Genomic DNA, 12,317 nt, shown 5'->3' with positions numbered 1-12,317 from the left:
ACAAACCTTCATCTTCAGGGTCTGTAGTGTTCTTGACACACCTGGACTGCTGCAAGTCACCCAAAAACCCAGCTGACACCCCCTTGGCTGGTGAGCCCTCACGCTGCTCTCAAGATGCATTTTGGGTGAGATGGGGAAGAGTCTGAGTGTCAAAGCACTGCCCAGACCTCTGTGGGACACACCCTGGTGTGACATCAGTTCCCTGAAACGCCCCGAGGGGGGACGGGGAGCACAAAGCCCGGAGCAGCACCCAGGGGTGGGCACTGCCGGGCCACCAGGAGCCCTGGGCTCACAGAACATCCAGCCCAGGCAAGACCACAGCAAGGGAGAGTATCTCCTGTGCAGCCTTTTCCAGCCTCCTGCCTCTTGGATTAGCCAGTGGAGGTCAAGCATCCCATGAGGTCTTTCAGGCAGGATTGTGAGGATCTCTGAGGACTGTGGCTTGAAAGCTCCCAGAGAAGCACAAAACCCTCTCCTCGGACACAGGCTGCTTCCAGCCCCGGCTTTCCTTCCACCTGGCTGTCTCTGTGTGTGTTGGAACCCAGGACATTCCTCTGGCTGCCCTGGAGGGCTCAAGACCCTGGCAAAAGGCTCAGAGATCTTGGCACAAAGACACCCGTGCCTTCGATTTTAACCCTTGGAAAAAAATTACCAGCTTTGTGTGAGGATTTACAAACCACAAAAGTTTGAGTAGAAAGATAGCGAATTTATCACAAAGTGAAAAAGTAGAATTTTGGGGATTTAGAATGGGGGTTCAAGAGGCAAGATGAAGGAATCTGGGCGTGTCCTGTCCTCCTTCTTCTTCTTCTTCTTCTTCTTCTTCTTCTTCTTCTTCTTTTTCTCCTCGTCCTTCATCTTCTGCTGTGATGGTGACACTTCTAGATTGGTTTAAGGTAGAGACAGACTGTCTAACATAAATAATAGGTATTAGAAAATTATTGTAAATAAAGTACACGTGGTTTCTAGTATAAAACACTAACACTGCTCCAAGGGCAGTCAGTGTGCCTCAATCCCACCTGCTGGACAGATCTCAGTGGGTCAGAGAGAGAATGTATTAGATAAAAGAAAATAAACAACCTTAAAAACCGGGCTGGGTAAAAAAAAAGACTCTTTAATACCTCGAGAGCCATTTCAGCAGCCCCAAACCCGAGCTCTGTGTCTGTGAAGAGCCGAGGCGCTGCCGGGGATGCTGCGGTGCTGCCCGCGGCAGCGGGGCTGACTCAGCCGGGTTTCGGCAGCGCCCGCCCCACGCACCGCGCCTCGCCTCGCCCAGGGCACCTTCCCAGCCACAGCACGGCCTTTGGGGGAGCACCGGCCCGCGGGGAGCAGGGGGATGCCGGCACTGCTGGGCAGAGCAAGGCTGCTGCCCCGGTCACCCCGTGTGCTGGCAGCGCTGGGGCCTGGCCGCTGGAAAGCGCGGCTTCCGAGCCAGGTTTGGCAGCTCTCCTGCTTGGATGAGGAAACGCTTCATTCACCGCAGCGGCAGGAGCCAGGGTGGCTCCGTGCCAGCATTATCTTGGAAGGAGGGAGCAGCGGCTCTGCAGGCTGCCCCAGTTTGGAGGGCGATCTGCTTTCCTTGACTGAGCAGGGAGGGATGGAGAAGGTGCCAGCTGGGGGGAGATGCCTCCCCGGGCTGCGGCAGAACCTGCCCTGCCTGTGCTTCGCTGCCGCGTTTCAAAGCACCCCAGCAGGCTGACTCACCGCGCTCCTGTCTCCCTGCCTCCCACGGCCCCTGCCACTCCCGGCGTCTCCCTGTCTTCCTCCACCTATGGCTCCGCTTCCTTCCCACTCTCCCCAGCGGCTCAGCCCCGTCCCTCTGGCCGCCCGTTCGCTGTGGCTCTGCTCCCTCGGGGCATTCAGCATCACCACAGGTTCCCACTGAGCCTACAGGTTCCCGTGCCTGTGGAAACAGCCCCCCTGTGAGGTCTGTGGTGGGTGCTGGACTGCAGCATCCCCTGAGCATCCTCCCCACTTGTATCCGTGGCCCTGTGCTTGGGGAAGGGGCTGCTGCAGGACCCTGTGTGCCTCACATGCCCTGCACGTGGTCCAGCACCAGTATGGGAGCAACCTGGGAGCATCTCTGCCTCTTGGAGAGATGCCCACTCTCACAAGGTGGCCAGCAGAGCCCTGAGCTCTCAGACTGGCATGGAAAGGTGATTGTGTGAGCATCTGTCTCTGGAGGTCTCTGAAGCCCCTTGACAGCTTTGCCTGCATTGTCTAGCTTGGGGGCTTTTTGTTGCTCGGTTTCCTGCAATCCTACTGCCCAGTGTTTCCTCCCTGGGAACTTCAGTGTGTTCCTACCAGCCTGATCCAGCAGCAGAGGTTCCAAAGGCAGTGAAATCCCAGGAGTATCCTGCAGGAGTAGCTAAGCAGTGGACAGGAAACTACTGCCTCTGAATGTTTCTGCTGTGCTTCAAAATACATCACCTTTTTTAGAAACCAGCAAATCCAGATGGGCTCTAACTTCCAAAAATTTCAACCAGTCAGTGCTGGTGCTGGCCCCCAATGCCCTGTGTTTCCCTGGTGCTTTCACAAGAGACCAAACCAACAGCTGTGTGAACAGTGAAGAGATGAGGCAGCAGCATCTCACCCTTCTTGCCCAGCTGTCTGGATTTTGGATTCTCTCTGGCAGGTCACAGGGAGCCTCAGCCAGGCGGGTTTGGCCTCTTGAGCAGCTTCCCAATTCAGTCTCTGGAGGGGGCTGCTGGAATGCAGTGGAAAGGATACCACAGGTGGTCTGCTGACACCCCACTCCCTGGCTTTACCCTTGTGAGAGGCATTTTCCCTCCTTGCATTATCATCATCATCACCACATCTCCCTGTTCCCATTTTGCTGCCCAGCCTGAGCCCGCTTCCCATGGGAGATGGGAAGATAGGAGGTATTGCCGTGGAAAAGACACATTTTCCCTGGCACTGGGATGCATGGGGATGCACTGCCACCAGGATGCACTGCTGTTGGGATGCACTCACGGAGGCTGAGAGCTCCAGGAAGGAATGTGAAGCCCATTAACTGACTGGGATGACAAGCATTTGTCGGCGTTTGGGGAAGACAAGGGGAAAGCTCTCCGTGAAAAGCTGGTGGAAAAAAGCTGGATGAGCCACAACTGGGGGCTGACTCAGTCAGTCTCCTTCCAGGTTCCTGAAAATAATGAGCGTGCCTTTGAACCCCGTGCTTCCCGCAGCTGGCACGGCGTGATAAGCTGTGCTTCCCCCCTCCCACGAGCCCTGCCATCTCTGCCATCCCCCGCCGAGCTCAAACCTCGGGGGTAGAAAATCCCCTGTCCCCTCCCCAAGGACAAATGGCACCTCTGGGGCCCCCCAAGGCTTCCTCATTCCTGCCGGATGACGGCTGCCATAAATCCCATTGTATGCGTAGGGAGTTCAAGCATTTCTTTACCATTTCAAAAATCTCCAGGAGGGGCTAGGCGCTGGCCCTGCCATCGCTCTCCTTTTGCAGGATTGTTGGAGTGAGAAAGAAGCGATAAGGGCAGAGAGGAAGGAGTAAGTGTCCCCAGCTGGGTGCTCTGGGACAGTCCCATCGCTGCCACCGCTGGCTGAGCACCCTGGCAGAGCAGCTCCCTGGGGTTTTGGCAGCAGGAGAAGGAGAAGATGGTTCTGCTGCACTCCTCCTAGCTCCTCCCCGATGAGGAAGACCACCAGGACAGCCTTGGCCACTGGCTGTGGTGATGCCAGCCCGGGCACAAACCGGCCCCAGGCAGGCCCAGGGGACAGGACAGGATGTCCCCAGCCCTGTGTCAGGCACTGCCTTGTTAGAGATGCACTTTTCCTGCTCCTTGTCCCGGCGCAGGGGCAGGGCCACTTCCAACGGGGATCCCGCGCTGCTGCTGGAGAGTCCCTGCCTGTCCCGCCTGTGCTACGGCAGAGCATGTGCTCCAACACGCCCAGGAGGAGCACACACACAGACACACAGACACACAGACACACAGACACACTGCTGGGAATGGCCATGGGAGCACGGTGGAGCCGCTCCCAGCTGGGTCCCTTTCCTTACAGCTCTGGTTTGACCACCGAGGGGGCTCAGAGCTGGCTGCAGCACCCGTGGGTGCTCTGGCCCCTCCACACCACACACACCCAGATGAGCCCTCCTCTCCCTGCTGCCTTCATGGCTGCAGCCCCGGAACCCCTCCTGCCCATGGGAGAGCCCTGGCAGGGTGTGGGCTGGGGGTGCAGCTCACCCTGCTTTGGGGGCCAGGACCCCCCACACCTTCCTGCCTTGCTGCAGCGTTACCCTGCCACCACTTTGGGGTTCTGTGCACAACGGGTTTGATCTGCCAGAGCCTTTGACAATGATTTCCAGGAGAGAACAAGCCCAGCCCTAAGCCAGCAACACCCCTGCCCGCAGTTCCCAGCAGCGCTGCCGCTGTTCCCACCTCCCGTGGGCAAGGGTCTGTGCAATTAGCACCAATATAATGATTACTGCTGGGGTTACATCCTCTCCCTGCTCCTGAGCAGGCAGACTTTGGCCTCTGCCCGCTTTTCATCCCCCTCTCAGGGGAAGCACAAGCAGGAGGGAGCCAGGCTGCACTCCCTGGGTCGGGTACCCTCTGCAGCACCCCAAAACGAGGGGCAGGGACCCACTGTGCCATGGGGAAACCAGGGAGGGATATGGTGGGGAGGCACATCCAGACCCCCCTCCTCATTCCCTCATGCTGGTGATGCCAGGGAAGGAGTTTGGGGTGTCTGGGGGCTCCTTTTCCCCCTCTGGCCAGGGCAATATGAGGTGTTGGTGCCCGGTGGCAGCCCCACAGCTCAGCTGGTTTAGCTGGAGGTGACCCGGGGCTGGCTGCCCCACTGCAATCACACCAGCCCGGCTGTAAAAGCAGCACGGCTCCGGCTGCCCGGAGCTCCTGCCCTCTCGGCTGGAAGGAGGAAGTGCAGGGGGAATTTAAAATCCCAAGTAACTGTTTCACAGGCTGTCCTGCAAATGGAAGGAAAGTTTCAGCGCTCCTTGCTCGTAAAGGATTCTGTCATCTCCCCCCCTAATTTATCTTTACTCCATCATTCAAATCTCAGGACAATCAGATTTGCTTCCCTCCAGCTCCCTGGGAAGAACTATCAGAGGGCCCTGTCTGAATGGGAGGAGCAACAAAATTCATCCAAATTGCTGGGGAGAACAGGTTCACAGAGCTTCTTTCTGTACAAGTGCTGAGGGTATGAGTTCCAAGGGCTCTCACTTCATTCATGCTCATCAAAAAATAAAACTCACCCAAGCCAGGCACACCTCCACCTGCCTGGAAAGGAGGCTGACCTGGTCAAAATAAAGCATTTTTAATACATACATTTCATGAATTTAAACTACTTTTGCTGTTTCTGTGCACAGAGAAGCCTCTGAATTACAGAGGAGGGACACAAAATTACACATTACAATTTTTTCCTCTGCATAATGCACTTTTGATTACAAACAACACGACCCTGGCCAGCAAATCCTACAGAAACATTTCCTGCAGGGCCAGGGTGGCTGCACCAGGGCCATCAGTGCCTGCACCACCACAGGCAGGTCCATCCCTGCTGCGGAGGAACGGGAATAATTCTGTTTCTGGGAGGGGAAAAGGTATCACGGTGAGATAAAAGTGCCTACAACACGGCAATTAGCTCTTTTTGCTGCTATAATTAGCACTGCCATAAGGAGAAAATCGATGCTAACAGCAGCAGGCACAGCCTGCCCCCTTCCCCAGCCCTGCCTCTACCCCAGACCTTGGCAGAGCCGTGCAGGCACCCACACCCACACTCAGCCACGCTCAGCTTCACAGGGCAAACGGAACTCGCTGAATTCAGGTTTTGGCTTTCTTTTGTCTTCTTTGCCACTGAGGCAGGCGAGCCCCTGTGTCCCCGTGGAGAGCTCTGGGTGTGTGCAAAGTCCCCCGTGTGAGCACACACACAGACAGACACACAGACACACACTGGGAGGGAGGGAGAGCTGCCTCTGCAGAGAGGGAAGGACAGCCAGCACCTCACCAGAACGCTGGGGGAAAACCCAGAAAGGTTTGTGAAAATGTTCCTTGAGGATGGTTTCTGAAATTTTTATTATTATTTTTTGTTGGCTTGCAGTTTGATTAGAGAGGTTGGCTCCTCACATTACACAGGGCAAAGGGAGCAGGAAGGGGCTGTGGTTCAGGACCAAACCTGGAAATATGGGCTGTGCTCAAACTTTTCTCCCTCCCCTTCCACATCTCGCAGGGGTTTCCTTAGGCTTCAGTCCTTTTTCTTTTGCCACAAGTGAGCAGCCCGTTTTCTGGATTCTCTTGTGGTGGCTCATACAGGCTTGAGCTGACATTGCCACCCCTTCTCCTCTCAGAGTGACCACCCCTGGCCCAAAGCCTGGCCAGAACTCCTCCTCATCCACCAGAACGGCTGGAACAGGGAAACAAACATGGGAGTCTTGCTGAGACAGGGCCTGCAATGCAGCCCTATCAACGAGGGTGCCAAATGCCTGTGAAAGAGCGTGGAGGGTGGATGAGGCACACACGGGTTGCACAAGCTGAATTTTCTTTGAAATCTGGGATAGAAATGCCCCCTAAGGATGGACTGCAGATGTTATCCGAGATCATTATCCAGATCTGAGCTGTTTGCCCAGGGGGAAAATGGCCTTGAGCTTTCCAGTCTCCTTCAGGTGTGACCCAACCCTTTTCTGCCTGGCGCTTGGCCCCACCTCCATCAGCGCCGCTATTCCCGGGCCAGCTAAGGAGGAACCAGGCACGGGAAAGAGGGCACCAAAGCTCTGGGCATAGCACAGGTTTCGCCAGCAGAGAAACCCTCCTGATCCAGCTCTGCCTCAGCCTGAGCCCATCCTCTGCCTCTCCGTTTGGGAGTCTCACGGACACAGCCACGAGGCTTGTGTTTGTCGGGCTGAATTCTTCTCTCGTGTCCTCCTGCCCACCGACAGCTGGGAAGGTTTTCCCCAGCAGGAAAACATCCACCAGTGGTGCACATCCATCCCCTCTGGGCACTCCTGCCCTCCCAACTCCATCACATCACTTCCCCTGCCCCTGCAGCCGGGCTGAGAAAGGAAAATGGGATTTAAACCAGACCAGCTGCTAATCCGGGCCTGGGAAAGGTCTCCTCTCACCTCAGAGCATGGAAGGGGGCAAAGCAGAAGAGCAGGACCAGGGCAGAGGAGCTGAGCCCTTGGGAGAACGGGAGGAGCAGGAGCACCTGCACCACCAGGGCAGAAACAGATTGTGAAAGCGCAGCCTGAATGCTCCCTGGGGATTTTAGCCCCTCCAGGGATTAATGACAGGGTTGGGTAGAGCTGGGGGAGCTACACCCTTCCCCAGTGCCAGGGGTTCTGTGCTGGCTCCCATCCACCAGGCTCCACCCCGTTCTTGGCACTCCAGTGGCCTTGGACCCCTCACATGCACTCATGCACAAACCCTAATGAGAGGAAACACAGCCATGAGACTCCATTGGATATTATCATCCCCACTAATGTCACCTTTCACTTTAATCACGTTCATTCAGCAGAGAGATGGAAAATATTATAATGAGGAGGGATCAGTCTTGTTATAGATGGATAATGAGATGATTGGCTCTCACAATTAAAAGATAACTATTGTGTGAATATTAAGAAAAGCTTCAGTGATGTGTAGTTATGTTATTGTAGTTTAGATGTCCTCTGTTCTCCCCATAGTTCCCTTTCCCCCCCTGTATTGTTGCCATCAGACAGCCTGGGCTGTCTAGGACAGGTACAAAGAAGGCTGCACACGTGTCCCTGGCATGGGGCAGTGGGGAATGGAAAAGCTTGGGGGTGCTTAGGGGCTGGGCATGGCAACACCTGAGCTCCACTCCAGTGAGAAGCAAGCAGTCTCCACCGATAAATGGCAAAGAAGAGCTGACTGACAGACTTTGGGAAGGGCCAGGACTGGCTGATGTAACCCCCAGGGGTATAAAAGACTGAGCATCCATCTTGAAGACAAACTGACCACATGGAATGCACGAGGGGCAGTTCCCACTGCTGCAGCTTTTTCCTTATGTAGTGCTTTGTTGCATTTTTGTTAAAATCTTAAAATTTTCAAAGTGAGCAGTTGTCTCTCACAGCCCAACGTGTGTTTGATTTCCCTCTTCCACTGCAGACAGGGCTGAGGATGGAATAATTCTGTGTTCAGAGCACGAAAACCTGGCAAACACGAGGCCTTAAGGCCACACACTGAACAATGAGAAGAAACCAAACAATTGAAGAGCAGCTTTCTCCAGCTGCTTCTCCCATGCAATTCGGCATTTCTGGGAGAGAAGAGCGCAGGACTGGTGGTCTTCACTTGACAAAACCAGAAATGTTTCTTGCACGCACAAGAAAATTCCATTTTTTCGTGTTGGCTGCCAGGAAGCTCCAGGGAGCAGCCCCAGGAGACGCGGGCACAGCTGGGCACCCAATCCCCAGCGGCGCTGAGGGAACAAAGGCCCGTTTTTTGGGGTTCCCGGCCAGCAGGGAGCGAGTTTAGCACCCATGCCAGGGTTTCTGCCCGGTCCCGGGGCGGTATCACCGGGGAACCGCTCCCGCCTCCCGCCTCCCGCCGCCCCGCCCCGCATCGGCGCTCGGCTGCTCGGGCCTGGCTCGCTGCGCTCGGCGCTCGACAGGGGCGGGGCGCGCCGCCTCACGCTCTCCCGCTCCCCCACCCGCCCGGCGCTTCCCCCGCCGCGGCCCCGCGCCGCCCCGCCGGCCATGTCGCGGGGCTCCCGCCTGGCGCTGGCCGTCTCCGCGCTGCTCTCCGCCGCCATCGTGGCGGCCGTACACATCCAGCAGCGCCAGGAGCTGGAGGTGAGTGCGCGCCGCGGGCCGCGGGGGGGAGGCGGCGAGCGGGGCCCTGCGCCGGCCCTCAATGCGGCCCCGCCCACCGGCCGGGAAGGCCCCGCCCCCTCACCTGGCGGCCCGGCATGCCCCGCCCCCACCTGCGGGCTCCGCGCGGAGCCCCGCCCACTGCCAAAAGCCCCGCCCACCGCCAAGCCACGCCCCATGCGCCCACCTGAGCCCACGTGTCCCTGCTCCATCCCTCCATCCATTCCTCCTTTCCTCCTCCCATCCCTCCATCCATTCCCGCAGCTCCGGGCCCTGCCCGCGCCTGAGCCGTGCCCAGCCCTGGGGGCTGCGGGCACTGTGTGTGCCCAGCCCGGCTCCCAGAGGCCCTCCCTGCCCAGGGCTGCCCCCGATGGTGCTCTCTCCACAGGCCACCCCTTCCCCGCGTTTTCCTCCCTTGGCCCCTGTGCTTTCCGTGCTCTTTCAGCTGCTCCAGCTCCTCAGTGCTGTCCTGTGCGTTTCCCTGCAGGGGCAAATAGCAGCGGGGAGCTCTAGGTGAGAGGTGCTTCCCGCCCTCTCCAGCAGCCAGCATGGAGAGGGGATGTGATCCTGCAGCCTCTAGCCAAGGTCACCCCCTTGGCAGCGTTCCCAGGGCTCTCCCCTGTCTGGCTGTGCTGTCCCACTAGTGTGCCCTGTTTTTCCTCAGCCCCACAAATGCAGCCTGCTGGAGGACAGACAGCCCTGTGCTGAAGGACAGACATCCATTCCTGTGCTGTGCCATGCCCCTGCTCCCGTGTTCTGCCAGGGCAGGCACAGTGCAAGCTGTCAGAACCACCACGTGGTGATTGAACAGGGTAGTTCTCTGTGCTATGTTTACAAGAATCAGGGAATTCTTGGCAGGCCGCCTGTGTGCCAGGGATCCCACAGCCAAAAGGTGTCAGCTATGACCATGGTGAGTCCTAGAGCAGAGCAGTCTGGGACTGGAAGCTGTGTGTTCGTGTAGAGCTGTGCTGTGTGGGTAGTGATGTGCTGGTTTGGACCCTGCTGATGAGCCCAGGGTTATATGAGGGCACACAGCTGATCCTTCTCACTTACATACAAAAAAATCTAGAAAATGCACACAGAAACAGCCTGTGTTAAGTGACACTGAGGCAGTCAGAAGTTAAAGAACACCAGAGTTCAGCTTCCCAATCCATAGCTCAGCTCAGCTGGCTGTTGCTTGGACTTTATGATACATTCTGTAATTAGAGGATTATACTTTCTTCCCCTCAAGAGATTGTCTCTCAGTGCTTGAGAGGGATGGAATTTGGAGGATGAGAGTGGTCTGGGTACAGGAGAGGCAGGTTTGTGTGAGCAGGAGTGGGAGAGCACTCTGAAGGGCAAGGAGAGGATGGTTGGGATCCTGGAGTGGCAGCCAGCAATGGCTCTGCACTTCCAGAGCTGATGGATGTGCTGGGTAGATCACCTAACATATTTTGGGTGGATCACATCACATTTGTGTAGCTGTCTGCTCTCTGGTTCCGTGTGCCTGCCTTGAGGCACTGAGGATCTGGCAGGAATAGCTGCTAAATGCTCCTAAACCGAACTGCAGCTGCAATTAATGGCAGCTGTACTTTGAACATGTGCTGCAGAATAAACATCACCCTCGGCTGTTCCATGGGACACCTGAACCTCGTGGATCTTTTTGACCCAAATCCCATTGTAGGCTAATACCTATTCAGAAGCTCCAAGGCTCAAAGCTTATGTTTTGTAAATTGAATCTGAGATTTTCTTTTTATAATTCTTCATGGCCAAGTCAAGCAGTAGTGGCTTCATGTTCAACAGATCCAGTTATTTAGATAATGGAAATCAATAATGTGGATATTTTACAGTCCTGGCATAGAGATTATTTCAAGTTTATATTTATGCAGATTAATAAAGGTTTGATTTTAATGAATTGATGTTCCAGGCCCAGAGTGCTTTGAGATTGCACATGCTTTTCATGCCTGCAGAAGACAAGCAGGGCTAACTTCCAGTAATAGAGGAAGATGAGAAGATTAAGTTTTTTATTTCAGGTCTTTGTATCAAATTCTAAAGGTGTCTTTTGCAAAATGTGCATTTTCAAAGTAAAAACATCCACCATCTGAAAGATTGCAGTGTTTTGTGAAGGAAAAAGGATTACATTCTTGGTGCAGTTGATCAGTTACCTTGTATCTCCTCACATCTTTATTGTTATTAACTAACAGTAACATAATAATAAGTCCATGAACTTTGTGTTCAGTTTCAAATTACTGATTTCTAGTAATCAGTGATTACAGTAATTTGTAGCCTGAGTTCAGTTGATGGAAGCTGGTGGGAAGGAGCAGGTTTTTTTAGATTAATTTCTGGAGAGTTTTGATTATTGGCAGACACGTGTGGCTGTGCATTTTCTAACAAGATAAAATTATTTCTTAAACAAAACCTTTCTGTTGATCTTGACAGGAGAAATGATTGCATTTGAAGTGTGCAGTCATTGGCATGCTAGGTGAGGCATTAAACCCTGTGATAACTTGTTAAATAATAGTCACAGACATCCTCTCAAGTGATTTCGGGGTCAGCTTTCAAATAAATTATTTGCAGGTGCATTTTGGCATCATTCAAACGGGTCAAAAACTATTGATCTTTCACCTAATTATCAAAGTATTAAAAATGTCCAGGTAAGAGAGAGAGAAGCATGTGGAGGAAGCAGCTGGGATTTTCCTGGGGCTTTTCCCACCCCTTGAGGGGTGGCACCCCAGGTTGAAAGCTGCTGGTGTTGTGTTGCACATGATGTATTTATTTATTTATGTGTCAGATATTTTCATGATTTATAACAAACATTTTGGCTAAAGGGGATATTTGTGAAGCAAGTGCTTTGCTTTTTCAAGAGTTTGGCATAAGCAGATTGTGGATTTTTTTTTTTAAGATTAAGACATGAGCAGAAAGAAGCAAATGAAGACACATGCCAGTTTTTCTTAAAATAGTTTCCAATTTGTCACAAAATTGCCTCCGAGCAGAGAAGTTTTGAGGAGCTCATTCTGATTTGGTAAAGATTTAGGCCAGAGACGACAGGGATTTTTTAGATCACATCCATCCTGCATGGCACGGGAATTACAGGCTCCGAGCATTCATTTGCTCAACAGCTTTGTCACTTAGTAAACCCAACCATCTGAAGTGAGTGCAAAGAAGGCACTTTGCATTATTTTTTTGCACACTACACATTTTTGGTGTAGTGATTCTGGATATCCTGAAGATTGCAGCCAGGTGAGTTGCTGTGGGAAGACCCTTGCGGGAGGGGTGGAGCCCGGGTGGGGTTGGTCCCGATCAGCGCCCCCCGGGCTGTGATAAACCCTGTCCTTTGTGCTTTCAGAGGCTGCGAAGTGGCGTGGTCAGAGATCTCGAGCGTCAGAATCAGAAAAAGGAGAACGTTCGCCTGTTGGAAGAGCAGATTGCTCTGACAAAGCAGCTCATTGAGGAGAGAGACAAGGCGCTAATGGAAAAACGCTCCCAGCAGCCCTAGACTCAGGCCTGGCTCCTTCGAGGTTTGATTAAAGACGTTTGGAGGTCGTTT

General features: G+C 54.2%; 1 protein-coding gene across 1 annotated transcript; it reads left to right on the top strand.

Moving 5' to 3' along the window:
- The first annotated feature begins 8,588 nt into the window (after window positions 1-8,588).
- Window positions 8,589-12,266, top strand: PET117 (PET117 cytochrome c oxidase chaperone). Its single transcript, XM_054628651.2, has 2 exons — window positions 8,589-8,773; window positions 12,117-12,266. The coding sequence occupies exons 1-2, from the start codon at window positions 8,678-8,680 to the stop codon at window positions 12,264-12,266; spliced, it is 246 nt and encodes an 81-aa protein (XP_054484626.2). The 5' UTR covers window positions 8,589-8,677.
- The last annotated feature ends 51 nt before the right edge of the window (window positions 12,267-12,317 follow it).

Source organism: Agelaius phoeniceus, chromosome 3 (genome assembly GCF_051311805.1).
Source record: "Agelaius phoeniceus isolate bAgePho1 chromosome 3, bAgePho1.hap1, whole genome shotgun sequence".
Classification (NCBI taxonomy): Eukaryota; Metazoa; Chordata; class Aves; order Passeriformes; family Icteridae; genus Agelaius; species Agelaius phoeniceus.
Note: the sequence above shows the minus strand (reverse complement) of the source record. Positions and strands in the feature narration are given on the sequence as shown.